The sequence below is a fragment of the Kryptolebias marmoratus genome, linkage group LG22, assembly GCF_001649575.2.
Source record: "Kryptolebias marmoratus isolate JLee-2015 linkage group LG22, ASM164957v2, whole genome shotgun sequence".
Lineage (NCBI taxonomy): Eukaryota > Metazoa > Chordata > Actinopteri > Cyprinodontiformes > Rivulidae > Kryptolebias > Kryptolebias marmoratus.
Genome location: NC_051451.1, coordinates 7,355,288 through 7,382,261, shown reverse-complemented (window position 1 = coordinate 7,382,261; position 26,974 = coordinate 7,355,288). Strand labels below are relative to the sequence as shown.

The window sequence follows — 26,974 nt, the reverse complement described above, 5'->3', positions numbered from 1 at the left end:
TAAAATGGGCTGCCTTGTGACTCTTCAGGGTCACTATGGTAACCACAGACCTGTGTCACCAACTTCCTCACAGCTCTCCAATAAGACAGGCAGACAGAAATGCAAAGTAGAGAATAAGCCTCAAACTACTAGTCGTACAGACAAAAAAAAAAAATCTGAACTGTAAATCACAGAAGCATCTAGTCATCATTTGTAAGATTTTATGTGTCTGCAGTATTTTATGTAGGAGTTACAGCAATATAAAAAAAGACCCTTCACTTCCAAGTTTGAAGAGAAAAATCAGAATATGGATAAATGATGAAAGATACATCTTATGGACGCGCTGGGACGCATCATCAGTGATGGGTTTATCGAGTATTTCTAGGTTTATCGAGTATTTCAGGCCCTACAACTTCCTACACTATCAGTAAGGTGACCCAGCCTGGGTTGATCAAGTCTCGACTTGCGTCACAGCAGAATTAGGCCACGGTGCTTTTTTTTAAACCCACAGCCACCTGGAAACTTTTTCTGTTGCAGTCCGAATGGCTGTTCTTCTGAGTCCACTCATGCAAAGCCATGTAGAGGCTCCATAAAGAATCGTCTGCTTTAGTCCCACTTGTCCGGGTTAGCAGTGTGCATGCAAACCTTATATGCCTCCCAACAGTCAGTCAGTTCCATTAGGACAAGCTGTTTTGAGGCTTCTATTAGAATAACAATACAGATACAGATATAATAGAAATCATTGAGCATTTGAATGTCTGCTTTTTGCAGTCTGGGGGGATTTGAGAGAAAATAGTAAGTCCTACAACAGTGGGATGCACACTGGGTAAAAGAAGACAAAAATGCCTGTGTTTTGATGTATAAACTGTATAAGAAGTGAAAAAGTTGTGAGAGTCAGATGAGTAAAACTTTTTTGGAAATTTAGGAAGCCCATAGGTTAGACGGTGAGACATTGTTACACTTTAAGTTGAACATCCTGCTATAAATTCTCCAAAAATCATGAAATTTAAACTGTGAATGTGTAAAAACCATGAAAGACATCAAAATGTCCGTTCAGTCCTGTAAAGTACGTCTTTCTGTGACCCATTTAAACACCGAATGATGTTTTCACTGTGAGTTATAGAGCTTCAAAGAGGGCTGTGTTTTCTTAGTCACTGAGCTAAAATCCTTTTGTTGTGAATGGGAAGATTTTTTTTCAGTTCTTTGCAAATTTAATTTATGTTGGGCAACGTGCCACTAACAAAAGTCAAAGTTATAGAAAGTTTACCCTTTTTAGAAATCACATTTATTTAGAAATGTGTTTTTTTTATTATGAAAAGCAGAAGATTAAATTAAGTTTTTTTTCAGTTCTGTGTAGAAATTGCTATTGCTAACATTACCCTGGAATAAAGAGGTAAAAAAGAAACTAACAGAAATGACTTTTCATTATTGCACGGGAGCATTTTAAGCAGAGTGACACCTCTCAGCTCTGCCCAAATCTTTGCACACTGATGCCCAAAGCAGACGTTTGACAGAGATATATAAGAGCCGAGAGCTGCAGACACGGACAGAGAGAGATGCTCCCAGTCCCGGCAGGACACCAGTGGACCTAAAACCTTCCTCCAGTTTCCTACAGAGCCATTAAACCAGAACAGATCCAGGGCAGGAATGGGACTGCTCAGTGTGGAAGAGCTGGTAAGATCTGCTCAAATGGTGCTAATGATGATGGTGATGATGATGAACAAGATTAGGAGGGGAAAACAAGCCCTAAATGTAAAATTTAAATACATTATTGAGATTATTTAATGAAATTTAAAACCTAAAAACTAACAAAGAAAGTGTTGTTGTTGTTTTTACCTTTTAACAAAGTGTTTAGACCAACATGAAGGTTTACCTTTAATCACAGAGGTGTCTTGATATTCAAAACTATTAACAGTCATATACTCGGTGTAAATACTGTAGGATTATATATTAGAATCAAATGCCAGCAGATAAAAATCAAGATGAAGACAAACTAAACGTGTGGGTAAAAAAAAAAAAAATCAATATTCTTGTCATTTTTGAAGTCATAAAAGGTAGAAAGAGCTAAATAAAACCAAATTATTTCTCAAATGGTCCTTAAAAATCTTTTTTATGTCAAAATATCTTTGTAAATCTTTACACTTCAATCTAAAATCAGAGCTTTGTATATCAATTCTTGTATTTGATTCAATAGACTCAACTTTACTTCTTAGGAACAGACTAATTGAAAATGTGGAAGTCTGAAATAAAAAGAAAAATAAGCCGTTTGGTTTGACCGGTCACCGGTGTTACTGCTTATTTAGGGCTCCCAATATAGAAGTATTATTACCCATTATTCTTCCTTCCCCATCACAACTTTTGATTCGCTACCTCTACTAAACCCATAAAACAAATTTAAGCTGTGTATCATGAGGTGGAAAAGAAGACAAGAGTAGGATTTTGGTGAACTGACCTAGAAAACCCAGTCCTGTTTGGAGCTCTACAGCTCAGACTTCACAGCAGAGACATCCTTCAAAGTTTAAACGAGTCACAGAGAGTTGGACTTTACATGACTGATATCTTTAAGCTACAGGATTTACACTTTTCTTGAAATCCTCAAAGAGTTTAGAGGGTGCATCCAATCTCCCATAGACCTCCATTGTATCTGAGCTTGTGTGTTTGTCTTTAAAACAGGAAGTGAAGGGTATTTTTCCCTTGGCATAACTCCTGCATAAAACACTGTAGAAACATAAAACTTCATGTGACCTTCCTCTCCACCAGTGGTTCATGAATACGTTTGATAGAACATAGCGACAGTTTGTTTGAGGCTTACTTTTTAGTCTATTTCCCCCTGCCTAAAGCATTGCTGTATGCCTTCCTTCCTCTTTCTGATTCCCACAGAACTGTGATTCAGCTAATGCCAGGTTTTTGGCTTCTGTGTTACCCAGCAGGTTTTTCTTATTTCATATTTTTTAACTATTACAGCCCTCCAGTAGATTGTGTATCATTTCAGACTTTATGTTGCCTCTAACAAGACCTTTTGATAATTTCAGGGGGTCAGCAGACTTCAGGATTAAAAGTAAAAAAAAAAAGAAAAAAACACTTTCCTAACCCTAACCCTAACCCTAACTTTCAAAAAAATAGATTATTGCCACTGATTTGTCTCAATTTAATGCTATAAATTGTAGCTTTGAGCATCATATTAAGAGGTTCGGTAGAACTCTGCAGCAGTCAAGCAGACAAGTTTTAGTAAAAAAAAAAATGCGTACCTATGCGTACCTGTTAGCAGCAAAAAGCACAAAGGCTGCAGTACGAACAGAGGACAAATCAGCTAATCTCATAACAGGAATCAAGATGTCTTTTTTAAAACCAAATGGATGGAAAGTAGATCTAGAAATTTGACTATTTCAAAGCAAATGGGTTAAAACATATCATTATTCACTTTGCCAACAACAACCGGTGTTTAGTGATGTTCTGCTTTAAACTGTTTAAATAAGCACCTTGAAGAAGCTGAAGTTTGTTTCTTTATAGAACATCACTTTTTGTGACTAAATTCCTGCGTCCCAGTTCGACTCATATTTGAATCTTGAAGAAGCACAAAACAACTTAAATTCCCAGCATTCCTTGAAGGAATTCACATCAACCTACTACTACTGGGCTAGGGTCATTTTATGTCAAGATGGAACAGAGTCGTTATCCTTTTAGTCAAATCTTGAAAATATCGTTACAAGCAATATTAGGTGATGTCATGATTAAAGCATGTGTTGTGAAATACTCTCAGCTACTACCACACCAAGTTTTAGCTCAATAACTGTAGAATTGGCACAGCTATAGCCGTTTATGTGTTGACTTAAATGGATTAGCTGCAGCAGCCATCTTGACTAGATTTGACTCCAAAAGTTAATCAGTTGTAGAAGCACACCCTCTGATCACATTCTGCAAGTTTCATGAAAGTTTGTTTATCAGTTCATGAGATATTTTGGTAACAGACGCACAGAAACAAGCAAAACCATTATCAGTGCCGTCCGCGTCGGGTTCTGCGAGCGGTGCTCACATGTTTCCCGGCTCACGTCAGCCCTCTTCTAAATCAGGTGCTGAGGATTTCTGACAGAACACCGGCGTCTAAATGGCTCTTCCTCTTTCCTCCCCTTAGGTGACCGGGAAGAGGTCAGAGGGCAAGGAGGCCGGCGACTTCCAGGGGGGCGTGTACGAGGCAGCGGTGAATCAGGAGAAGCAGGATGACCTCAGGTCGCAGCAGGAGTTGGAGGTGGGAGGAGACAGCTCGGAGGAGGGGGACAGCGGCAGCGAGCCGGAGGAGATCAGCGTGGTGGCTCTGAACGTGAGGCCGGCGGCTGGAGAGGAGTTTTCACAGACACTCACATATTCTGATTCGTAGAACTCCGTTTGGGATGTCAGGGTTTCGTTTTAAACTCCAGGCCTCGAAGGGGCCGCTGTCCTGGAAGTTTGAGGTTTTTCTGCTCCAACACATCTGATTCAAATGGTTTAATCACCTCCTCACCAAATCAGCAAGTTGTCCAGAAGCGTGTTTATTAGTCATTCATTGAAAACAGGTGTTTTAGAGCAAGAACACATCTAAAACATGCAGGAGAGCGGCCCACCGAGGAATGGAGTTTGACACGTGTTTTAGATAGAGGAGCAACCGATAAAGGTCAATTAATTTTTTTACTTTTATTTAAATAGGTAATCTCATCAAGACTGGTACAAGAGAGGCCTGTAACACAGAACATCAAAACATTATCTTGTCATTTAAAACGGTAGCAGAGTTTAAAGAAAACCGAAAAACAAGAACAGGTCTCTTAAAACGCGTTTAAAATCTCCCAAGGGGCTCAAACTGGACTGTCTGAGTTCTTGCTGCAGTGTATTCCAGGAAGATAGAGCAGAATAGGGGAAGGCCTTTTTTTTTTCCTAAGTTCTGTGCGAACTGAGGGGGACGCTGAAAGAATTCAACTCCTGGGAGCGCAGACTGAGACTGTACGGTCTTCATGACATCTTAGAGTATAGATAAGGGGGCAGCTCATTTAGAAATCCGAGGATGGATCTGTAAATTAAAGTATACCAGTTTACTGATGAGCGCAGGGTACAGTGGGAGGTGAGAGGTTTACATTTTGTTATAAATCGCAAGGCTCCATGATGAGCAACACCCAGCACGTGCAGAGAGCTGGCTAGGGTGGGGGTTCATATAAGCATCACCACAGTCATAGCTGTCAAAGATCAGAAGATTTGAATTACGTCTTAAAAGTATATCATAAAGTAAAAGCATCCCTTAAAGGAATGCATGTCACCCATTGCCTTTCATATTAGAGGTAAGATCCTGTTAAGATGAGATGGAACAGAATTGTTGTCCTTTTCGTCTAAACCTGAAAGTATTAGTACATGTGATATCAGGTGACGTGAGAGACTCTCAGTTACTACAATGCCAAATTTTAGCTCAATAACTGTAGAATTAGCTGCGCTATAGCCGTTTATGTGTGGCTAATATGGATTAGCTGTAGCGGCCATCTTGAATAGAATTGACCCCAAAAGTTAAATCGGTACTGCATGCACAGCCAACAATTATTTTCTGAGAGTTTTATTGAAATCTGCCCAACCGTTTGGGAGAGGTTTTGCTAACAGACAGATAGAGTTGACTCGTAATATTTAACAGCAAATCTTTAAACAAAGATCCTGCGCTACCTGTTAGCTCTCAAAATGTGTCCTGGGGGATCGTTCTCAGCTGCAACCACACCAAAGTTTGGGCCATTATCTGTTTAACTGGAAAAGTTACAACCACTGTTGTGTTTTGACTGTTTGACTCCAGAAGTTAATCAGTTGTAGAGGCACGCCGACTGATCACATCCTGCAAGTTTCATGAAAGTCCATTCGTCAGCTCATAAAATATTTTAGTAACAGACACACAGAAACAAGCAGAACCATATATTCTGACTCATAGAACTCAGTTTGGGATTTCAGGGACTTTTTAGCATTACTTAATAGGAGAACATATCCCTGTTGCCTTTTATGGTAAAGTTTGAAAGTGTTATACTTTAGCTTTTTTTTTTTTTTTGGTGAAACCTTGAAAATAAACTTTTGTGCAATCTGATGAGACACTCTTACTCTCAGCTACCACCACATCAAATTTTAGCTCAGTATCTGTAAAATTGATTGAGCCAGAGCCATTTTGTGTTTGCAAATGTGAATCAGCTATGGTTGTCATCTTGAATTAGACAGACCCCATTTGTTGATCAGTTGTAGATGTACATCCAATGATTAACTTATGGGAGTTTCATTAAAAACTGTTCAGTGGTTTATGAGATATTTCGCTAACACACACACACACAGGCAACATTATTGTTTACCTCTGCCCATCACAGTGGGTGATAATGGTAGTTCTAACTAAAAAGGGCACACTTCTAAAACAGTAAAACCAGTAATAACAGTTGTATTGCTGTATTATGAAAATGTATGTAATTTGTGTCTTGATTTTTATGTATTTCTAAGCTTTGTGTTCCAGTAAACAGTCTAAATATTCTTTGGAAGCTGAATGCAAACAGTGACACTGGTAAATATTGTTTTCCAGGCTTCATACGCAGTTCCATTTTGTGTGCTGCCACCTAGTGGCAGTCAAGAGCATAATATGTTTTAATCATCATCATCTAGCTGCACTCTGGATAGTTCATTATTTTTAGAGCCAGCAGAGTGCTGCTTTCGCTATTCAGATAGTTTAGTTACAAAACCAAATCAAAATCTGTTTTCTGTGAACTTATTTCTTGAACTCTAAAACTTTAATATGGCAGATTTTGTAAACAGCTTTGATGGGTTTTTTAGATTTTTGCTTCTGGTTTCTTCTGGACTGTTTCTACTTTTAAATCAATTATTATTTCCTAATAAATGCAAATCAAAATCTACTCAGAGGTGACTGCCATCTTGGAATGATTGGCAACTATGAAAGGTTAAAGGTCACTTATAATAAGAAGAGTCTGGCTTTTGTTGAGTTTAAGCCCTGAAATAAGTTTTTTTTTTCCTCTTTATCTTTCCACAACCTCAGACGGATAAAAGTGGGAGGCTGAAGTTGGAGACGGTGGACGATTTGTTCAACATCCTGCAGCTGAGGAAGAAGAGAAGGGAGAGGAAGGCTCCTGGTCACAAGAAAAAGCAGCCAGAGGCAGAGGCTGTGGTAAGGTTCTGTTTTCAGTTAAAACCGTGTGAAAATAATTACATTGCTTGATCAAGAACAGTGTGCTATTACTTTTAGTAGCAGTAGATAATCCATTAGAAACAATATTCACAAAAAAAAGCAAAATATTTCCCTATAGACAACGATGGGATTTTGGTGAAACAAGTGAGAAAACCCAGACTTCTTTAGGACTCTACAGCTCAGTAGAAACACCCTTCAAAGTTTAAATGGGCCACAAAAAGTTGGACTTTACACGACTGAACTGACATTTTTAATATCCTTTTTACGGTTTTTACACAATCCCAGTTTAGGTTTTATGATTTTTTGGAAAGTTTACAACAAAATGTTCAACTTGGGACAATGCCACACTAACATCTGAGCTGTCCACATTTTTTAAAACCTTTACAAACTCTTCTTAGCCCCACAATCTTTACACTTTTAATACATATATTTACATGAAAATGTGGTCATTTTTGTCTTCTTTCACTCAGTGATTCTCTCACTGCTATAGGACTTATGGTTTCCTCTAGAATCCCCCCACAATGCACAGTGCATACACCCAAACTCTCATTGACTTCCATTGCATCTGAGCACTGAGTTTTCTCTTTAAAACTGGAATTGAAGGGTCTCATTAACTTATCATTTCTAGTGCATAAAACATTGTAGACATGATAAACTGATACCTGTGATGATCAGACACTTCTACCACCTAATGCCAAGGTGGCATCTCTCTGGGGGACTAGCACTGCAGTCTCCAGAATGTCTCATGAAGTTTACAGGGGTTCTTAATTTCCTCGTGTAAGTTGCAGAGGTAATGCGACCCCGTCGCTTGATCATTGAACATGTTCAAAGAACTTATGCAACAGGTTTATTAATGTGGGAGTTTCCAAGTCGTTTCAAGAGGGCTAGAGCTGTGTTTTTACTCTTTAGCTCTTCTCTGACAGCGAACGTGTCCTGGTTTAAAAACTACGCTCAGTAATAATTATTAAAAAAAAAACTGCTCACTTCAAATGTGTACTCCAAGAGATTAAATCATACATGTGGGGGCAGCTGCTGAGGTGGGTACAAGGAAGGTGGGCAAGAAAATACCGTGCACGGCCAAGAAAACAGATTTACATGTCATGATTTTCACAAACTGGCTGCTCGAAGCTGCTCTAGTTGCTTGGTCGCAAACACTCAGAGTTCTGTGAAACTGCAGCTGATACTGCGTATTTTCTTGCAGTTCTGAGTCGACGACCAACAGCTGCAGCTTAGTGAGAGACAACCTTTAGCGAGGTTTACAGTCCCACCTGAAGATTTTTGCACAGCGACTAGTGGTTTGAGGTTTACTTTCTGCTCTGTGTGGTCTGTCTGCCTGTTTTATTATGAGCGCTGTCAGGGAGTGACAGACAAAGGGGTGTGGTTACCGCGGAGACCCTATTGAGCCACTGGCAGCAGCTTTAACACCTCTTCTACAGTTTATACATCAAAACGTCAACATTTTTGTCTGATTGTTGTTACAGCAGGAAGTCCCAATCTATTACTGGGTTTTAGAAGAAAAAAATGACACGTGTTGGAGTATCTAGCAGCAGCTGGGCTGACACCCTTCAATGTTTCTTCAGAAATCTCTTTCGAATGTTTGTTTTAGCCGGAGTCGGTGGACGAGCAGCTGTTTCTGACAGCAGTCGAGGAGAACAAGCTTCCTGTGGTGGAGAAGTACCTGGCAGACGGAGGAGATCCCAATGCAGCTGACAATGTGAGAGTCGTACAGAGTTCGTATTGAGATTTGGGATAAGACTCCTAAATGAACCTACTAAGACGCTTTTAAACTTTCTCTATAACGTGCACAGTTCCAGAGGACAGCTTTGCACAAAGCATCCTTCAAAGGACACGTGGACGTGATTAAAAGACTCCTGGAGGCTGGAGCCGCCATCGAGCAAAAAGACAAGGTGAGGGGTTCCAGCAGGTCACACGTCTCCCATCTTTTCTTCGCGCCTTTGGTCTAAAAACAGTCTGACGGTTAGGAATGTGCTTTCAGCTGGAGGCCACGGCAGTCCACTGGGCCTGCAGAGGAGGCAGTCTGCCGGCCCTGGAGCTCCTCCTCAACCAGGGAGCCAAGTTCGCCTCCAGAGACAAGGTAGGTCCTCGGACTGAAACTTCTGCCTTTCACACCACTGACTGCAGTCTTTAGCGCCATCCTGTGGTGACAGATAACGTGTTAATTTTATTTGATGTGAAACGCTTTACAGCAGGGGTGTCCAATTCTGGTCCTCGAGGGCCTCCATCCTGCATGTTTTCCTTGTTTCTCTGCTCCAGCACACCTGATTTGAATCAATGGGTGATTAACAGGCTTCTGCAGAACAGGAAGAGGTGATTTAACCACTGAATCGGGTGTGTTGGAGCAGAGAAACCGGTAAAACATGCGGGATGGTGGCCCTCGAGGACCAGGATTGGACACCCCGTGATTTACAGTTTCACATCATCAGGCTGGACTTAAGTGTCCCCCCCCCCTCTCCTCCTCTTCCCCTTAGCTGGACAGCACACCTCTTCATGTGGCTGTGAGGACGGGACACTGTGAGTGCGCCGAGCATCTTATTCACTGTGGAGCAGACGTCAACGCCAAAGACAGAGTGAGCATTTGGGACAAACATCTGCTCAGGGGCTACAATACTTCTTAGCAGATAATATTAATGGACCTAATTAGCCGATTTAGTAAAATATAATACTATTTTTATTATAGTTTATTTATCCTAATAGAAAAACCACATCTGAATAAAAAACATGCGACTTCACAGGATCACATGAACAAGTTGGAAAAAGTTCCAAGATCGCATGGGAAACATGCAAAAGATATGTTTTACATAATAATTTCAACATTTGTTCACAGGTGAAATTATGTGTGATTTTCCACATGGGAAGTTTCTATTAAATCCACATGGATAAGTTCAAAATGTGCTGATTTCCCATGTGGAAAATCCCATGATTTTACCCGTGAAAACATGCATGTTTTCAGTGACAACTTTGTGAATTTTTTGTTTGAATTTTTTTTTGTTTACATGCAAAATGTGCAGAACATGGTTCATATATTAGTTTAATGTTTTCATAGGTGAAATTATGTGATTATCCACATGTTAAGTGCATGTGTGTTTTTTTGTTCTAAAACCATGTGCAAATTGTTTTCCACACACAGTATGTCATTTATTAATTTTACTTGATTTCACCAGTGAAAACGGGATTTCTACATGTGAAGTTTGTGTTTGTTTTACTGTAAGGGTGTAGATGTAGTTATTTTAATATTTAATTTTTGAACTTTCTTGCAAAATTAATGGGCAGTTATGTAACAGGGTGCCGCTCGGTCTGAGCAACTCCTGACACAGTTTGATGCATCTTTGCATTTGCTTTTTATAGGTTTATATAATTTATTTTGACCATTTTATTGCATCATCAAAATGTTGACAGAAATGGTGACCTATTTTTAGTGTAAGTCCTAGGACCCAGTTTTAATATGGTAGCAAGAAAAAAAGGAAAAAAAAAACAAAAACAAACCCTCGCTTAGTAACAAAAACACTTTCGCAAAATATTGCTTTGACATCCGATGAGAAATTATTTAGTTAAAAAAAAGATTTTTTTTTTCTTTTTTGTATCTGTGTAAGATGTTTTTGATCTTCCAGTGAAAGAAACACCGTTTGCTACGTTTGCCTGAAATCCAGAGAATAAATTAGATTAATTCTTCTTTTGGTTAAAAATCTTTCCTGAACAGCAGTTTTGTTGTCTGCCTGTCTGACTGCAGGACGGAGACACGCCGATGCACGACGCAGTGAGGATAAACAGGTTCAAGATGATCAAGCTGCTGATGATGTACGGGGCCAGCCTCAGCTCAAAGAACCTTGTAAGTACAGAACCGAAGCACGCTCTGGTAAACTCGGGACTCTACTGAACTTCAGTTTTCCTCTTTAGTTTATCTGCTCATATTATTCAGTTCAACTTCCCCTTGGTGCCCATGTTTGTATGAGAAAGCATTAAAGCACCTTTAGAACTTATTGTTAACTTTATTTTTCTGTTTTTTGGTTTGAAGAACCCACACAAAACGTGTGGCTAAATTGTTACCAGCATCCTATGACTTTGGGTAGCACTGCATTCTATAGAGTTAGCAAAAAATATCCACCTTGACAAGAAGATTTTGTTGAAACAAGTGAAAAACACAGCTCTCTTTGGAGCTCTACAGCTCAGATATACTTCACAGCATAAACATCATTTAAAGTTTAAATGGGGTCACAGAAAATCTGACTTTACACAATCACCATTTACTAAGATTTTACTACGGAATATTTAATTGAGTGCACTAACTTTTCAGCTATGAGAACTTCCCAGCATTTTTACAAATTCTTATCACTCCCACAAATCTTACACTTCTTCTACAGTTTATACACCAAAACGACAGAGGTATTTCTTTTGTCTTCTTTCACCCAGTGTCTTTTACTGCTAAAGGATTCAGAGATTTCTCTTAAATTCCCTCAGAGTGCAGAGTGCTCACACCCAAACTCTCATTGACTTTCGTTCTAACTGAGCTCTAAATTTTCTTTTCAAACCCTAAAGTGGAGAGTGTTTGACCTGTCATACCTCCTTAATGCACTATAGAAAAAAAAATACATGTATGGCCACCAAATGTTCTCATTGTTTATGAATGTAGTCACTACATCTTATAGTTTCTGTACAGTGGCAATTTGTTTGAGGCTCACTTTCTAGTTTGCGTTTCTGTCGATGCTGTGTGATGCCCCTCCCCCTCTGTTCCCCAGAAAAGGTGGGAATCGCCATAGCAAACAAAGGCTCAGCAGATTCTGGGTGCTGGATTGTTCAGCAGGTCCTGGTTGTTACATTATTTCAACATGGTTGCCCAGAAATCTTGTCAAATTTGAACATTTTCGTCAAGTTCAGGAGACTGTCGATCTAATAGGTCACATGATTGGTGAGAATTATTGGAAAGCAAAGCCACCCCAACCTGTCATGGCGGCCATTATATAAGGGTGTTTCATTCTGTAGAGAAGTAAAAGTTGGATTATAAACAAAGAATTTAAGGCAGTTTAGGAGCAACAAATACTCTTTTGAAATAGATGTAGAGCAGGGGTAGGCAACCCTGGTCCTCGAGTGCCACCATCCTGCATGTTTTCCTTGTTTCCCTGCTCCGACACACCTGATTCAGTGGTTAAATCACCTCTTCATGTTCTACGGAAGCCTGCTAATTACCCATTGATTCAAATCAGGTGTGTTGGAGCAGAGAAACAAGTAAAACATGCAGGATAGTGGCCCTTGAGGACCAGGATTTCCTACCCCTGATGTAGAGGATGTTCAGACCAATGAAACTCTGAAACTTCCTGTGAAGGCCCATGTTTGTCTGAAGAAGAGCCATCTTCGCCAGCTGCCACTCAATCTCGATTTACTCCTTTTTGCGCAGGACGGAAAAACGCCACTGGAGACACTATATTCGTGGCAGAACGGAGCCAAGAGCCTCCTGTACAACGTCAACGTGGAGAAGGCCGATCACTGCAAATGAGACCCTTACAAAGCATCGGGATGATTTTTTTTTCTTTTTTCTTTTCTTTTTTTTTAAAATAGTCGACTTTTAATAGCTTCACTTTGGTGTAAAGATATTCAGTCAGGGACTTTAAATCAATAATGTGAACTCTAAGCAGGATGTTTTGTGTCCTAATATGACCTTTAGCTCTGATAGATTTATTGATCGTCAAATATTGCTGGACAATATTTGTCAGTTTTATTTTAAGCTGATTTGAAATCAGCAATGATGCATCTAGAAGGTGACTTATTTATTTATCAGTAAGACGTTTGCTCATTGACAGATTTATTGTACTTGATTGATTTTTATAACACAAAAACTGACTTCTTTTGTGTTATGTTGACATTTTTACTCATTAACAAGTAAGAACTGCTTGGATGCAAAACTTTTCCAGGCATATGATTAGTGGAACTCTTTAGTATGACTTGAGGTAAGTTTGAAATGAACTAGATCTTTTTCTTTTTTTAAAGTGCGAGTAGTGTTTTAAAGTCACCCATTCAGGGGCTTTAACCAGATCTGTGGGATGAAGAAATGAGATGGGTCAAAGTAAGTTTATGCTTCAGACTGAGTAAAATATCCACTTTTACTTTTTGTTACATCTTCAGATTGTCACTTTTTTTCATTTGTTCATGCTGCAAATTTAGGTTATTCTGTTTCAAATGTGTGTTCTGCAGCAACATTCAAGTGGTTAAGTCAAATGAACTCTGCTGATGACAGCAGCTTTCGATTCAAATTTTCTTAAAAGTCAAACCAGTTTAAGTGACGATTAAAACAAAATCTTTCCCAATTCTGAAACAGTATGACCAATTATCTTTTTTGTTCTTCCCCCTTTCTCTGCTGGATTAAAATATATTCTGGGGCTTTTTCCTAGTTTAGTCGTCTTCGTGTAAGGAAGTGAAAAGCACACAAAGAAGTGTGAGAGAAGAGATGAAACGACTGTGATGGTTCAGTGAAAGTCTTGTTATGAATGTTTTCTAATATGTTTGTTACCTTTCATTTGCATTTATGAAGCAATCAATAAAAGTGATCATAAATGACATCTTGTATTTATTTTGTTCAGCTTAATCCTTCCATCATGCAGGGCTGAAATGGCAAAAATTTAAGATATAACAAATGGTTCATTATATATATATATATATATATATATATATATATATATATATATATGTGTGTGTGTGTGCCAACAAATGTAATAAAAAGAAGAGTTACAGGCTGTTATTACTCCATGAAATGTGGCAGAATTTATTATATACAGTTTACTGTGTCGTATTGTATGTTGCATTTATGTATGCTGCCAAGTGGTAGGTGTAAAAATCAAAGTGCAACAGAGAATTACAAATTTACTCAACTTACTTAAAATTTCATCCCTCCTTTCAGAAACATAAGGAAAACGATGCAGAATAAATACATTTAGGAAATATTGAATGGCAAATTTACTAAATGGGGGATAATGATCATATATAAATTACTGGTATAAAGATACAAATAACTCATGTCACATGGTATAGAGTGATAATGACTAATTTTAATGTATTTGTATACATTTTTTAAAGACTACAGTTTAAAGTCTCCAAAAGATATTCTATTTATCTGATTAAACAACAAAAATCACCTGAATTACATTGAATGTAACCCGGAATTACACAGCTTGATAGATTTACGGTACCAGTTTTTTTTTTTTTTTTTTTTTTTTAATAATCCTGGAAAACAACAAAACAAAAAAACAACTTTTTTAACAGCGTATAATGAGAAAACGATCAAATAAATATACACGGTGAATTTATTAGTGTACTTCACGTCATGTTTACACGACATCTTGTCACTTAGTGCTCTTTTAATGCCTTCTTATTTCAAATTCCGAGCTCAAAAGTGTGTCGTGAACGCCTCAGAGTTACGACGCATGCGTAGCTTCTGCTTCAATCCGATTGGTCCGTTTCAAATGCAGACCGCGACTGACTGTTGTGTTTTAGCTGAAAAGAAATAAGTACATTCCTTTTTCTTACGTGATGCGTTTTACGGCTAGAGCTACTTGGTAAGTATTTTTATACTTGGGATTTGAACAGAAATATAAACGCAGTGTCATTTGTCAGAAAATTCAGCGCACTTCAATGGAATTATTGTATGTTTAACCGTTGACAGGTGCGGCAGTTAGACGTCAGGTGAAAATTCGAGCTAAATGCTAACTTAGCTCTAGCTCAGGCAGCCTGACGTCTTCGTGTTTTTTGTTTTTTTGAAAGTCTGAAGACTGAAGTTAGTGTGAATAAATGCTAACGAATAATAAAAAGACAGGAGCGTTTGGCGTTATGTGACAAAAACACTCAGGCCTTTTTTTTTGGGGGGGGGGGGGGAGTTAGTGCTTACTGTTTTGGCTGAAAGGATTAGTTTGTGACAGTTTGGACTTGAGCCTCCATTTAGCTGCTACGAAAACAAAAGGTTGATTCGCCGCATTTCCTTTTAATGTGTTCGTTTATTTCCGTGCTTCTGTAGAAAGATGACGGACTCGGGCCTGAACAGTAAGGCTGTCAGAAGAGGGCATGCTGAAGATGTGAAGAATGAGCTCAGGTCGGAGCTCATCTCCTCACCGGATCTGCGGGTAAGGCTGAGGTGGAGGGGGAAAGGGTGTCTGGAAAATGAAACCCATCTTTACTGCTTAGCAGGAGTTAAGAGGGAACATATCAGCCAGGTGCATTAAATAACTCCTCCTTAGTGAGCTCCTCTATAAAAGCAGATTTGTCAGAAAACAGAAAGGCATTAGCCATTATCTGTCTATCAATCTGGGGAGTGTTTCCCTGAGGGCTGATTTAGCTATTATCTGGTTTTCCTACCTGGTAGTGGAGTCCAATCCTGGTTATGGAGGGCCACTGTCCTACATGTTTTAAATGTTTCCCTGCTCTTCAGCAGGTCTTCGAGTTTGGCAGAATCCTGTTAATCACTCAGTCATTCAAATCAGGTGTGTCAAAGCAGAGAAACACCTAAAACATGCAGGACAGTGGCCCTCCAGGACCAGGATTGGACACCACTGTTTTAGATGTTTCTCTGCTTTGACACACCTGATTTGAAGGACTGATTACCAGGCTGCTGCAGAACTTGAAGAGCAGGAAAACAACTTAAACATGCAGCACAGTGGCCCTCCAGGATCAGGACTGGACATCACAGTGGTTGAGTCACCCCCTTTAAAAAAAACAAAACAAAAAACACTTTTTTTTTTTCTTTGTTAATGGGTTGGAATAATGGAAATTTGCACTGACCACAAATCATAAATAGGAAAGGTTCCCAGCATAAAGGTTTATTAGTAGTTATTCAGTAAAAATGAACTGACTAATATTATTCTGACCACTGAAAAAGCTAGTGTCTCTGTGAGAGAGTGTTAGACCTTCAAAAAAACACTACTGAGTTACTGTTTAGTGTGTGAGTCTGAACTTTACTTGGACATCTGAAGTCTTTACTGAAACGTTAATATAGACCAAGGATTGGCAACCCTGGTCCTTGAGTGCCACTATCCTGCATGTTTTCCTTGTTTCTCTGCTCCAACACACCTGGTTTGAATCAATGGGTGATAAACAGGCTTCTGCAGAACCTGAAGAGGTAATTTAACCACTGAATCAGGTGTGTTGGAGCAGGGAAACAAGGAAAACATGCAGCATAGTGGCCCTCGAGGACCAGAGTTGCCTACCCCTGATAAAGACAAATTCATTTATCAGGTTGGACAATGTTTAGATGCTGTTTAATTTAACTGATAATCTGAAAAGCCATCAGAGTGCTGCAATCTGAGCTCAGTGGGCTGTAAGTGTAGCAAGGCCGCCTGTGCGCTCCCAACCCATACATCCTCTATATGTTCTTAATCCGTTAAATAAATGATGCACTGTAGCGATGTAGCTAACTGGGTCAGGCAATGATCAAGCTAATTCCTTCATTCATTTCTCAACTCAGATGAAATAAAACATTTCATAAGCTACATAAATAAAATCTGCGAGCGGGAGCTGGCACTTTCGACAGCTTTGCTAATGTGTTATCCATGAAGGAATAATCTGAAAATTTACAGCCAATAAGAGACATTCCTCAGCTTCAGCCTGGTGTGAGAACAGGAAGTTCTAGGAATTTAAACACAGGACTTTCTACTGCTGCCTATTTAAGAATTGGATTAATTTAGACCCATTCTGATGATCCTTTTTTGACAATAACTTGGCAACCAGTAGACCGATTTTAAAAAATTCAAATTGTGTTGGATTTGTCTTTAAAAGATCTTTCTAATTTCTATCAAAATATGTTGTTTGATGAGGTTAGAAAAATCAGGTGGGCTTGTTAGTAAGTGTCTGGTGGCTGCATGTTTATGGTGTAGATATTTATTTTTTATCACAAAAAAAAGTTTATTTTCTGTCTACCCGGACTGACTGAGCTTAAGCCTACCAAAGGAAATCAGTTCAATATGGTTTCAAATTTTGGTTCGTATTTAATGATATACAATATAATATTTTTGTCCTGTAGCAGTCCTGCATGGAGGAAAGAGAGCACCTTCAGGTTTACCTCAGAATCAGACCCTTCACCTCAGCAGAGAGGACCAGTGGAGAATCACAGGTAAATAACAAGTCTCTAACTTTAAAGCTGTTTAGGGCTTTTACTTCTACTTACTGAGTTAATATTAAATCTCTCAAAAAAGGAGTCATACCGTAGATCATAAGAACCCATATTTTATTTATTTATTTTTTTGCAGGACTGTGTTACCATCGAGCCCCCTGACACAGTTCTTCTGAAGCCCCCCAGTTTGTCCCTGTTGGCGAGACTCAGTTCTGAAAAATGTCTTCCACAGACAGGACAGCGCTTCCAGTTCTCTAAGGTCAGCGCTTACCGGCTGATGTTAAAATCTGATCTGAGAAGTCCCGGTGTTTTTAAAAGGAAATGATCTTAATGTTTCCACTTCTCCCTAAAGGTGTACGGCCCGCAGACGACACAGAACGAGCTGTTCGAAGGCACGGTGAAAGACTTGGTGAAAGATGTTCTGGAAGGAGGAAACTCTCTGGTTTTCACGTACGGAGTCACAAACTCGGGCAAGACTTTCACGTTCTTAGGTAACAGCAAAATCCTTCATGCACTTAAAACTGCAACAGCTCTTTTTAGGTCCGATATTTTAGAGCTTTTAGGATGTAGTACTGAAAAACGAGCTTCCAGTAGTTCAGAAACCCTATATTTAAAATGCACATTAACCCTCTGTAATTTACAGAGAATTGATGTGCATTAAGGATTAAGTTTTTAAATCCCAAAGTGAGCGTTTGAGATCAACGTCCTACCACAGTTATTGACGTGTTTCTGCCACCTGAAGGTCCAGACTCCGACGCCGGAGTCCTGCCCCGGTCTCTTGACGTGATCTTCAGCAGCATCGATGAGCAGGTTTACCCGGGTGCGAGTGTGAAACCTCACCGCTGCAGAGAGTTCACTAGGCTGAGCAGGGAGCAGCAGGTCGAGGAAGCACTGTTCAAGAAAAACCTCCTGAGACAGGTAATCAGCGTCTCAATAGAGCTGTCGGAGCAGCTGGTGAAGGAACAGCTGAAATAAAGTGTATCAGATTAAAGCTACTTGTAATCAGCTGGTGTTTAAAGTGATTAAATATCTAAGCAGCAGATGAACATGACAGTGATGGCCTTAAAAATGTATCTGATATGCCCTGGAAAGGTTTTTAAAGGCAGCCTGGAGGATTATTTATAGTCTTTTTATAACTTGTCTCAAAGAAGCCTTCCTCTGGGAGTCAAACAGTTTCCCATCAAGTCCGTATAAATAGATGGTCCACCAACAGGATGGCTCCACCTGTGATGGATTTCCTTATTGGGAAGACTCCACTCTTAAACAGCTACAGCATGAATGCACAAAGACGGATCGCTGTCATGGAGCTCTTAAACTAATAGCAAAGCAAAACAAGACCAATTAGCAGAGCACCTTTTCAACAGCGATTCATCTTTACTTCAAGCTTTTGGGATTGATCGTGTTCCTCTTTATTGCCCACGGTCAAAAGGCGAAAGTGTAATAGTGTTTTTACCCATGTCTGTGTGTTCGTTTGTCTGTCTGTTAGCAAAATATCTCATGAACCACAAGATAGATTTTAAGGAAACTCTGAGAAACAAATCATTGGATATACATTTTAAACTGATTAACCTTTGGAGTCAACCCAGTTCAAGATGGCCACCACCGCTAATCAATCTCAGCGAACACAAAAAATGTCTAGAGCTAAGTCAGTTTTACAGATATTGAGGTAAAATTAGTTGTGGCGATAACAGAGTTGTTCCCAACACACACTTTGCACCTTAACACATTTTGTAATATCGCACGAGAGAGAATGTGGCGTAATTTACAAGGTTTGACCAAAATGACTACATCTCTCCTCCTCCTCAGCATGAAATGATCTCAGTCTAAAACTACAGTGAAATAAATTCCTTCAAGGACTGTTCATAGGAAAAGGAGATAAGGAAAGAACATTTAACCAAAAAATGTTTTGGATATCTAAATTACAGTACCAGGAAGTCTCCAGGCCTAAATAAGGAGCTACTTTTTTGTTGTTGCTTTTGTAAAATATAAAAATATATTTTCTTTTAGACGGTTGTACTTTTCTTTCCTCTGTTTCTGTTTTTGTGTTGCTTCTGTGTGGTACTTTGACCACATGCTCAGATTTATTTATAAAGTACATTCAAAAATCCAAAGGGCTGCAGGAGACAACAGGAAAGTAGCATTAAACAAATCTAATCATTAAGACAAAGTGTACAGATGAAATGGATTCAAAAGGGTTTGGGTCAAGTTTTAGTTGTTTCAGAGAGGAAGTGCTGATGATGGAGAACTTCTACTCCTTAAAAGTCTTGATGCTGAGCTACATGTGTTTGACTGCCTGGGGAGGCTTTAGTGTTACTAGTTTCGATGATTGTCTAAACAAAGGCATTTAAAAAAAAGAGACTGCTTCAAATTTTTTTTTTTTTTTTTTTAATATTTAACTTTAGAGATTTAAATTCTTAAATGGCTCCATTTTTGGTTATAGTTCTAGTGCTCTTTCTTTTGGACAGTTCCAGTTCAACAAAGCATGGTTCTCTGAGGTGGTATATTGTATTTTTAACTCGTGTCTAATGGATTAATAACATTTGTGTCATTCTAGAGTGAGAAGAGCAACACCAGTATGTTGAATGTGACCAATCAGACTCTGCTTGATGGTAAGTTTTGTGTTTATCTAAGAAAAGATTCAAATACTGATTTACTAAAGCACCATTATTATATCCTCTGTTTTTCTTCTATTTTTGTCACAATTTTTGGTTTGCTGCTACTTTGGACAGGGAATTTGGCAAAACAAGTGAGAAACCTAGCCCTCTTTGGAGATCCATAACTCAGACAGACTTCACTGTAGAAACATCATTCAAAGCTTGAACAGGTCACAGGAAGTTGGTCTTTACGTGATTGAACAGACATTTGGCTATCTTTAATGGTTTTTACAGAATTGCATTTGAAGTTTCATGAGTTTTGAAGATTTTACCACAGATGTCATCACGCTAACTTCCGAGCTGTCTAAACTTTCCAAAACATTGTGCAAGCAAATTCTTTACATTTCCACAACCATTACATGTTTGTAGAAAGAAACATATATTTTTTTTCTCACTGCTATCTGACCTATGGTTTTCTCTCAAATGCCCCCAGAGTACAGAGTTCACACACACAACTTCCATTGTGTCCGGGCTCTCGATTTTAAAGAGTCTTATCAACTTGTTAGCTCCTATTTAAAACACAACAGAACCTTAAAGAAGTAACCGGTGTGACCATCAGAGCCCTCTGACACTTACAGTTCAGGAATTAATTTAATACAACCCTGATCTGCCACCAGCTGAAGGTTATCTTTTGCTCTAGTTCATCTTTACATTTTTGTTTTTACAATTTATACATCAAAACATTGGCCTTTTGTCAGATTAGAGTATTACAAAAGTAAGTTCCAATTACTAGTGGTCTTTAGAGGGGAAAAAAAAGATGGCTGCTGGATTTTCAAGCAGAAGCACCGTTGGCACCTGTCAGATGTTTTATTGAAAACTTTCAACTGTTTTTCTTTTTCAGGCTCCACCATGACAGGAACATCTTCAGCAGAAGATAAAATCAGCCTGAAGGTTGAAGCAAACACTAAGTTCTCTGTTTGGGTTTCTTTCTGTGAAATCTACAACGAGAACATCCACGACCTTCTGGAGGTGGCCCCCAACGGGGCCCTGAGGAGGACTGCGCTGCGGCTGTCGCAGGACATCCAGGGAAACGCCTTTGTCAAAGGTCTGAATGATGCGGAAGTGAACAGTTAGTCTTTATACAGGACTTTAAAGGGGAAATAAAAAGTGTTTTGAAGCTAACATAAATCGAAGATTAGAAGGTGCTTGTTTTCAGAGTCTCACATTTTAAGAAATTCACTCTAATTTTAAACTAATAAAAGATTGAAAAAATGACTAGAGTCTCTTTGACATTTTCCATGATCACTTAGAAGTGTGACGCGTCACGTGCCAAACACTGGAATGTGAACAAGGCGGTAAACAGCAAATACAGATAGTGTGGGGGTGAAATGGTTCAGTTGGTTGTAATTAAGTGTAAACCAACCTGAAACTACAACAGCTGTGCCATTCAGAAAGTTTGATGGATTTGGTTAGTTTAGTGCTGTGTGAATATTACAACCTAAAGTCAGGTGACCAAATGGGCTGTGGTCGTTTTGAACAGGAGCACCTGATATATAAACCTTCAAAACCACCTCCTGTCGGACCGCCACCTCTGTCTGTCTGCACGGGAAACGCCTTAAAGACTGTGTGACATCATTGTAAAGTTCAGGGGTTCGTCTGGTGAAATGTGGGGCTCCAGTTCCCGACAGCATCACTCCAGATTAAAAACAATGTTTGTAAAGCGGCACTTTTGTTAACGAAACTACCTTCTTCTTCTGCTTTCATTTCCCCTGATAAACACTGAGACAGTAACCTCCTCAGGATTCTGACACAAAAACTCTAAAAACAAGTCATTAATTTGTTATTAAACAGTTATTTTAATAATACATTTCATTTCCCCTTTTAAAGGTCTATTTTATTTATTTTTAAAAAAAACTTTCTGTTCTACATCTGCATTCTTTCAGCTGTTAAGTAAATATCATAAATATATTTTTTTCCATGTGTGTTTAGATCTGCGCTGGGTGCAGGTGAACAGTGCTGAAGAAGTGTACAAAGTGGTGAAACTGGGCAGGAAGAACCAGAGCTTCTCTTCCACTCGACTCAATCACCTCTCCAGCAGGAGGTAAAAACCAAACTAATCTGATCTCCACACAACCCCGCACAGGATTAAGCTGCGCTTTATTTCAGAGTCAACATTATTATACACCATGATCGTAATGGGCTTACCTTTGGAACAAATATTTAAGATTAACACTTGTTAAAAAGGTCAAATACTCGTGCCAGGTACAGTCTCTTGACAGTGCAGCTGTATTGAAACAGATGCTGCTTGTTTAAAATGCAGATAAAGCACAGTCTAACCTGCTTGTTTTTTGAGGAAAACACAATAAATTATATTATTTTAGGAGCCTAATGCCTGATTTGAATAGAACTGCAATTTTATTTTTTTTGTAAAATGTCCATGAGGGTATTCCAGTAAGTGGGTTCTGTGAAAACCTGTAGTACGTTAAACCTGAGGTTCCAGCCCCTCAAATCCCAAGCAAGCTGACATAAGTTGATCATTTTCAATCATCTTCTTTTTATTTCAAAACTGCACTCCAGTGAATAAAATCAACATTGCAGCAGTTATCGAGGTGAGAACAGAGCCTGTGGCAGGTGACTTGTTTTGTACCCAATAAGTATGGCTACACAACTAAAGCTGCCAAGGTACAAATTCAAATCTGATCAAATCTGTTGCTCCTGATCAATAGCAGTTTTGGAAGTCTTTGAGAGAAACCAGTCCAGGGTTCAGTTTGCAGGAGCACTGCAACTTTCCAGTCCTGCTTGTTTTATCCCAAAAACTGATTTGATGTCCTCGGCCCTCCTTCACCGACATTGTAAACAGTCACATTCTCTCCGGAGCCAACGTCATCATTAAATACTGTTCCCATCACAGCCACTATCCGTGTGAAATGTTACCCTCCGGCAAACTCCACTAATCCATTAAATCCAGAACTTAAAGATTCAGTTTTATTTCTTTGTTCAAGTATAGCAATTCTTCTCAATAAACACAAAGCCCCTAGTCTTGTGTCTAAGGGTTTTATTTTGGCATTACGTGTGTTGAGTGTCTCGCTACTTTTATGTTAATTTAATGCACTGTATAATAGTAGCACTCATAATGTCATTGACTGAATGTACAATGACAATAAAAGCATTCATTTGCTCCCAATCAGTAGTTTTCTGGGACGTGACTGCTGAACCAGCTGATGAGTTACAATTTAGGTTCTAAAACTGCAGTTATTCATGCTACATTTTTTTAAAAGCCTCTTTGATGTTTATGTGCTTAAAATCTGATTACTGATTTTCTTTCTGTTTTTCTGCAGTCACAGTATTTTCACCATTCGAATCTTGAGGATTGAGGACATTGAGACTCCACAAGTTCACACAAGCAGCGAGTGAGTAAAATGATGCGTCTTGTTCATGTGCTTGAGTATAAAACGGTAAGGTTCAGTAACAATAAAAACACTTGCATGTGTGGAGAGTACAACATTGGCAACATTAAGTAAAGAAAATGATATTTTTTCTCTCCAGGTTATGTCTCTGTGATCTGGCTGGCTCGGAGCGATCTGCAAAGACTCTGAATCAAGGGGAGCGTCTGAAAGAAGCTGGAAACATCAACACCTCGCTGCTCATATTAGGGAAATGCATCAACGCACTGCGGCACAACCAACAGGCCAAGTGAGATTTGCCTTTTCTGTATCTCTCTTTTGTTTTCTATCTGAAGACTCGTAGCTGTCTCATGGGATGAACACAAGCGACTGCTGCAGTGACAGGGTTTTACCACCATCCTGCTTTCTGTTCATTTTGTTCCTTCAGGCTGCTTCAGCACGTTCCCTTCAGAGAAAGTAAGCTGACCCACTACCTGCAGGGCTTTTTCTGCGGCCGAGGTAAAGCCTGCATGATTGTCAACATCAACCAGTGCGCGTCCATGTACGATGAGACGCTCAACGCCCTCAAATTCTCTGCCGTGGCTCAGAAGGTGCAAAAATATTATCATTTTACTGTACTTTAGCTGGGTAATACTGTCTGAAAATCATATACAGTCAAAAGGTCAAAGGTTTTCATCCACTCATGGACATGGTAAATGGCCTGCACTTGTATAGCACTTTATCTAGTCCAAGGACCCCAAAGTTCATTCACACACTGATGGTGGTAAGCTACATTGTAGCCACAGCTGCCATGGGGCAGGCTGACAGAACACCGGCCACACCAAACTCTCTGACCACCACCAGTCGTCAAGGCAGGTGAAGTGTCTTGCCCAAGGGCACAACGGCTGAGACTGATGGAGCGGGGGTTCAAACCATCAGCCCTCCAGTTACAGGATGAACTCCTACCTCCTGAGCCACTCCCACCCCCAAATGGCATGAATGTCATATTATTTTGGACTTTTAACAATTTATTTAAACCGTTCTTTTTCCAGGGTGGATAGATTAGAGAATGTATAACTTTAATGATTTTTTAAAAACAAGACTTTGCTGCACAAGGTCTATTTTATTGTGGATTTTATTTAGGTGGTTTTTTTTGTTTGTTTTTTAAATTTTCTAGCATATAAAGGATTTGTTTAATAACGCATACCAATATTCAATACTCAGGACAATGGGGAAAGTTCAAAGAACTATATAAGCATTTAGGAAGGAGAGATAATTGGTTTGAGTCTTTAAGAACAATCTGCCTGCCATGAACCAGAAACTGCTGGAGCACCAGTGTCACTGTCCACATGAAAGCCAGTTTTACAACCTTTGGCAAAAATGATGGGATCACCACTCTTGGATGTTCTTTAAATTATTTTATTTTGTATATAAAAAAAAATAAATAAATCACAGACATGACACAAAACTATCATTTTTCAAAATTCCAATCTTCTGGTGTTAAGAAACAATAATTTAAAAAAAAGAAATATAGCTGTTGTATTCAGTCACAGTTGCTTTTATTTTTTTTAGATCAAGTAGAGAAAAAAAAATGGAATCTAGAGAAAACCACTGCCCCATTAGTAGGTTCCACTAACTCTGATCTTTCTAACAGTTTGAATTCTCTGAGGTGTGGACCTCACTAATGACAAACCGTACTCTTCATCAGTCTGCCTCCAACTGTCTCTTATTGCTGTTTCCAGATCAGCTTTGCAGGTTGAAGTTTTGACATTGACCATTTTCTTCAGTTTCCACCACAAATGTTTAACTGGACTGAGATCTGCAGTATTTTCAGTTTTTATGTTCTTTACCCTCTGGGAAGATGCATTTATCTTGCAAAATGATGTCATCACCAAATATCCTTTCAGCTGATAGAATAAGAAACGTGTCCATAATTTCAATGTAGTTGTTGGCATTTATTGAAGATGTAATGACTGCCATCACCCCTGTTCAATTTACGTGACATGCAGGCTCAAATCATTAATGACTGTGGAAATGTATGTTTTCTTCAGGCAGTCAGCTTCATAAATTTCATTGGACCGGCACCAAACAAAAGTTCTGCATCGTCACCTTGCCCAGATTCATCTCTTGTGACTCATCGCTGCTCATCCAGTCACCCACAGTCTATAGTTGCTTTTCCTTCTGTAAAATGCCCAGTAAAGAGGATTATACATACTGACTCATGCAAGAAGGAAGGCCTTAGAATATATTGGAGAAAAAAAACTGTAGTGTCAGGTTTTATTCCTAATTTTAAGAATACTTGTATGAAATAAATGTCTGTGTACCACCCAGCCTTACTATACATTCAGCTTAATACAGTCTACATATTTTCCCCATTGACATTTAGATGCACACCATCCCATTAGTTAATATATTTACTTTTAAAGCAAACTGTTCTGATATTAATTACTAAAAAAAAAATCTAAATCAATAACTGTTAATATTTGTTGTACTTGTTTGATTCCAGGTTGTAGTTTTGTCCTCCAGGCCTCCTCCCATCATGCCTCAGACATCCAGCAGTGAAACATCCTTCATTCAAACTTCTGAAACAAAGGCTTTCACGAGCAGCAAGGGGAGCTCCCTGATTGGTTATGAAAGTAGCCTGGAGGATGTTCAGGTATATACTGTTGAAGTTTGACTTTTTATATGGCCTCTTTCCTCCCCAAATTAACTTCATAATGTTGTGTGGTGTCTGTTCAGGAGGATGAAAACGAGGAACTCCTGAACCTGGTGAGCTTCTTGGAGGACACCATGGATCAGACAGGAAACGATGGAGAAAATGATATTATCAACATTTCTAAAAAGACACATCAGGTAAGTTATATAAATTTTAACAAAAAAGGATTTCACAGAAAATCTGAAGGCAGTGTAAGCATAATTTACAAAAGAGACATGCTGTTCACAAGTCAACACAATATCTTGGGGTCTTAAGATTGGTCCTGCTGCTTTGTTACAATGCAAACTAAGATTTGGAAACAATATTTACTCAATAACCCTTGAGGCACATTATCATATCTGAAAACTGGGTACTGGATATTGACTGTTTTATATTTAACGCTTGCTTCTTCATTGCCTGCGTTTTGTCCACAAACAGCTTGTATTCAGCTCTGTCTCATTAAGAGTCATGCTTCAAACTGCCCAGAGTTATAACCCACAGCAGATCGGAGCAGCCACTGGTCTTACTTGCATTTGAGCTCAGGCTCTTTATTTTCCCTACTGATCAGGAAAGAATTTATTATTCTGTAACTCTATGTATAGTGCTTTAATATTAGTACATGCATTTTTTGTATCAACAATGAAATGCCATTACTTTTTTTTTTTTTTTAAATCCATCCAACCCCTCCAAGTTTTGTTTATCAAACTTTTCAGTTCACTCCTATTCCTTCAACTTTGGGAAAGCCACACTAAAACTCCTATCAAAACATGCAGCTCGGTCTGGAATAGTGTGCGATAACATTTGGTTTTGATACATCCTAACATCACACAGAAAATGTGCAAAGGAAAAAAAAAGGATTTCCCTGTAGATCACAATGGGATTTTGGTAAAACTAGTGAGAAACCCCAATCACTCTTTGGAGCTCTGTATCTCAAACAGACTTTACTGAAGAAACCATCCATCCATCCATCCATCCATCCATCCATCCATCCATCCATCCATCCATCCATCCATCCATCCATCCATCCATCCATCCATCCATCCA

The 26,974-nt window shown here is 39.0% G+C and overlaps 2 protein-coding genes across 7 annotated transcripts in view; both read left to right on the top strand.

Moving 5' to 3' along the window:
• The first annotated feature begins 1,505 nt into the window (after window positions 1-1,505).
• Window positions 1,506-13,720, top strand: ankrd1a (ankyrin repeat domain 1a (cardiac muscle)). Its single transcript, XM_017438507.3, has 9 exons — window positions 1,506-1,653; window positions 4,112-4,297; window positions 7,004-7,132; window positions 8,760-8,867; window positions 8,962-9,060; window positions 9,150-9,248; window positions 9,643-9,741; window positions 10,902-11,000; window positions 12,564-13,720. The coding sequence occupies exons 1-9, from the start codon at window positions 1,627-1,629 to the stop codon at window positions 12,660-12,662; spliced, it is 945 nt and encodes a 314-aa protein (XP_017293996.1). The 5' UTR covers window positions 1,506-1,626; the 3' UTR covers window positions 12,663-13,720.
• Window positions 13,721-14,600: 880 nt separating this feature from the next.
• The window catches only part of kif20ba (kinesin family member 20Ba), a 65,848-nt gene continuing 53,474 nt past the window's right edge, over window positions 14,601-26,974 (top strand). For 5 of the 6 annotated variants that reach the window (XM_025002061.2, XM_037973623.1, XM_025002060.2 and 2 more), the window contains exons 1-14: window positions 14,601-14,715; window positions 15,171-15,276; window positions 17,169-17,258; window positions 17,395-17,517; window positions 17,611-17,749; window positions 18,001-18,176; window positions 19,813-19,867; window positions 20,754-20,957; window positions 21,842-21,953; window positions 23,191-23,262; window positions 23,399-23,545; window positions 23,684-23,846; window positions 25,742-25,891; window positions 25,975-26,088. In XM_025002061.2, the coding sequence (XP_024857829.1) occupies window positions 15,175-15,276; window positions 17,169-17,258; window positions 17,395-17,517; window positions 17,611-17,749; window positions 18,001-18,176; window positions 19,813-19,867; window positions 20,754-20,957; window positions 21,842-21,953; window positions 23,191-23,262; window positions 23,399-23,545; window positions 23,684-23,846; window positions 25,742-25,891; window positions 25,975-26,088 (1,647 nt within the window). In that variant the 5' untranslated portion in view covers window positions 14,601-14,715; window positions 15,171-15,174. The remainder of the gene's footprint in view (window positions 14,716-15,170; window positions 15,277-17,168; window positions 17,259-17,394; window positions 17,518-17,610; window positions 17,750-18,000; window positions 18,177-19,812; window positions 19,868-20,753; window positions 20,958-21,841; window positions 21,954-23,190; window positions 23,263-23,398; window positions 23,546-23,683; window positions 23,847-25,741; window positions 25,892-25,974; window positions 26,089-26,974) is intronic. The other variant, XM_037973622.1, reaches the window with a different exon arrangement.